At 56.2% G+C, this 2,277-nt stretch overlaps 1 protein-coding gene across 1 annotated transcript; it reads left to right on the plus strand.

Annotated features, from left to right (window-relative positions):
- Nucleotides 1-1,008: 1,008 nt before the first annotated feature.
- DPPA5 (developmental pluripotency associated 5) lies at nucleotides 1,009-2,035 on the plus strand. The gene is made up of 3 exons (XM_012788762.2): nucleotides 1,009-1,120; nucleotides 1,211-1,390; nucleotides 1,845-2,035. Exons 1-3 carry the CDS (start codon nucleotides 1,009-1,011, stop codon nucleotides 1,901-1,903), a joined length of 351 nt encoding a protein of 116 aa, XP_012644216.2. The 3' UTR covers nucleotides 1,904-2,035.
- Nucleotides 2,036-2,277: the final 242 nt, after the last annotated feature.

Below are 2,277 nucleotides of genomic sequence, written 5' to 3' on the forward strand. Positions count from 1 at the left end.
GCACTTGAGAGCCCTCGTCTCATCCCTTCAAGTAAGATAATGAATATCTGAATTCCAGTTTCTTCTTTATTAAATGACAAATTATTCTTTTTTTGATACAGAGTCTCACTCTGTTACCCAGGCTAGAGTGCTGTGGCGTCAGCCTAGCTCACAGCAACCTCAAACTCCTGGGCCCAAGCGATCCTCCTGCCTCAGCCTCCCGAGTAGCTGGGACTATAGGCATGCACCACCATGCCCGGCTAATTTTTTTTTTTTTTTTACATATATATATTTTTTAGTTGCCCAGCTAATTTTTTTTTTCTTTTTTTTTTTTTTTTTTTTTTTTTAGTAGAGACAGGGTCTCGCTCTTGCTCAGGCTCGAACTCCTGAGCTCAAACTATCCTCCCGCCTCGGCCTCCCAGAGTCCTAGGATTACAGGCGCGAGCCACCACGCCCGGCCGACAAATTATTCTTGAGCTCCCCGATGTTGTCCAAGTCGCCCTCAAAGTGAAACCGGCCCTTGGTTCTGCCCCTTTGGCCCGAGGGAGAACTGACCCTCCCTTGGAACGTGTGAAACAAGAAGTCGACCTGGCAGCTTCTGGGTTAGTCCTCGCATTCCTCAAACCTGGATCCCCGATTTTCAGGGTTCAGACCCAACCAGTTGTTTCCCAGAGGGTAAGAGTCGGCAGCGCCCTCCCCTCACCCACTCCCCAGCGGGACTCGTGCCGCAGACACGAGTCAATGCAGGTGGAAACCCTAGTTAACTTGGAGGCAGCTGGGCGCGGGGGCACGCTCTCGGAGGTGGCGCGAAGCCCGGGAGATGGTAGGCCCGGGTGATCCGCGGGGCGAGCGGGGCAGGGCTGGGGCGGGCGGGCGGAGCGGGGCCAACCTGGAATCGGGCCCGGGCCGGGGGCGGGGCCTGGCCGGGGCGGGGCCGTCCAGGTGCTAGACCTCGCGCGCGCTGCGGCCCGGCAGCGCACGGTTAGGCCTCGCTTCCGCTGTAAGGTGTTAGGATTTGAGGGCCCCGAGATGGGAACACTCCCGCAGCGTAAGGATATCCCACCGTGGGTGAAAGTTCCCGAAGACCTGAAAGACCCAGCGGTGTTTCAGGTCCAGACGCGGCTGCTGGGAGCCATGTTTGGTGAGCGTGCCCAGACTGGCCTGGGGGCCCCGGCCCCGGCGGGCGTTTCAGTCCCCCGGGCTCGGAGTTCTCATCCCCTTCCCCCAACAGGCCCAGACGGATCTCGCATCCCCTACATCGAACAAGTGAGCAAGGCCATGCTCCAGCTGAAAGCTCTGGAATCCTCGGACCTCACCGAGGTCGCGGTCTATGGCTCCTACTTGTACAAGCTCCGGACCAAGTGGATGCTCCAGTCCATGGCCGAGTGGCACCGCCAGCGGGAGGAGCGAGGTGAGAGGCTCGGGGATGAGGGCCTGTGAACAGAGGCCCGTGGGGGCGGCTTCTCTCCCTCTTCTCCTAGCTTCTTTCACCTCCTCACTGCCTGCAACCACCACCACACCTCGGGCATCCATCACCAAGGGCGCCCTTTGCGTCTGGGCAGTCTCCAAGACTCCTTTGGGAGTCTGCTGGGGCCTAGGGCGCGGGCCGTTGCTCCTAGGGACCCAGGGGTGAGACCCATTGGGTGGGATTATGTGTGATCTCTCCACCTTCTTCCCGCTCGCCCAGCTTCCTGGAGGATGTTGGAATGGGCCCAGTGGTTCCACGTTCCGAGGTTCCCAGGAATCTCAGGCCCAGAATGCGTGGCTCAGAGGCTCCTAGAAATGAATCCTGAAAGAGGCAGAGAACAGTTGTGGTCTGACCCTCCCCCACCATACTCACCCCGCTGTTGCTCTTTCTGGTGCAGGGATGCTCAAACTTGAGGAAGCCATGAATACCCTCCAACTAGGCCCGTGGATGAAGTGAAGCCCGTTTCCAGACAATGTGTTACTGAGGCCAGGATGTCACAAGATTAGGTTGCAGTCAGAGCTGGAGTGGTTTCAGCTTGATTTAAACTCTGCTCCAGCCTGATGAGTTAAGGAAAAACCATCTGTTTTTTTTTTTTGTCTCTGCCCTGAGTCCTGATGTAGTTGTTAGTTAAAGAATAAAGTTTTAAATAAGTAAATAGCTCCTTGACATTGTGGTTGATGGACTGGAGGTAATACCTTAAATATCTCTCAAGTGCTGCTGAGGTGTGGCTGTTGAGCTTAACCCTTTATTGAAACTCCCCCAAACTGAAAAGAGGGGTCCAAGGGCACACTTGGCTAGGGTGAAAAAGGGTCTAGGAGTCACGACCTGAG

This window comes from Microcebus murinus, chromosome 5 (genome assembly GCF_040939455.1).
Source record: "Microcebus murinus isolate Inina chromosome 5, M.murinus_Inina_mat1.0, whole genome shotgun sequence".
Classification (NCBI taxonomy): domain Eukaryota; kingdom Metazoa; phylum Chordata; class Mammalia; order Primates; family Cheirogaleidae; genus Microcebus; species Microcebus murinus.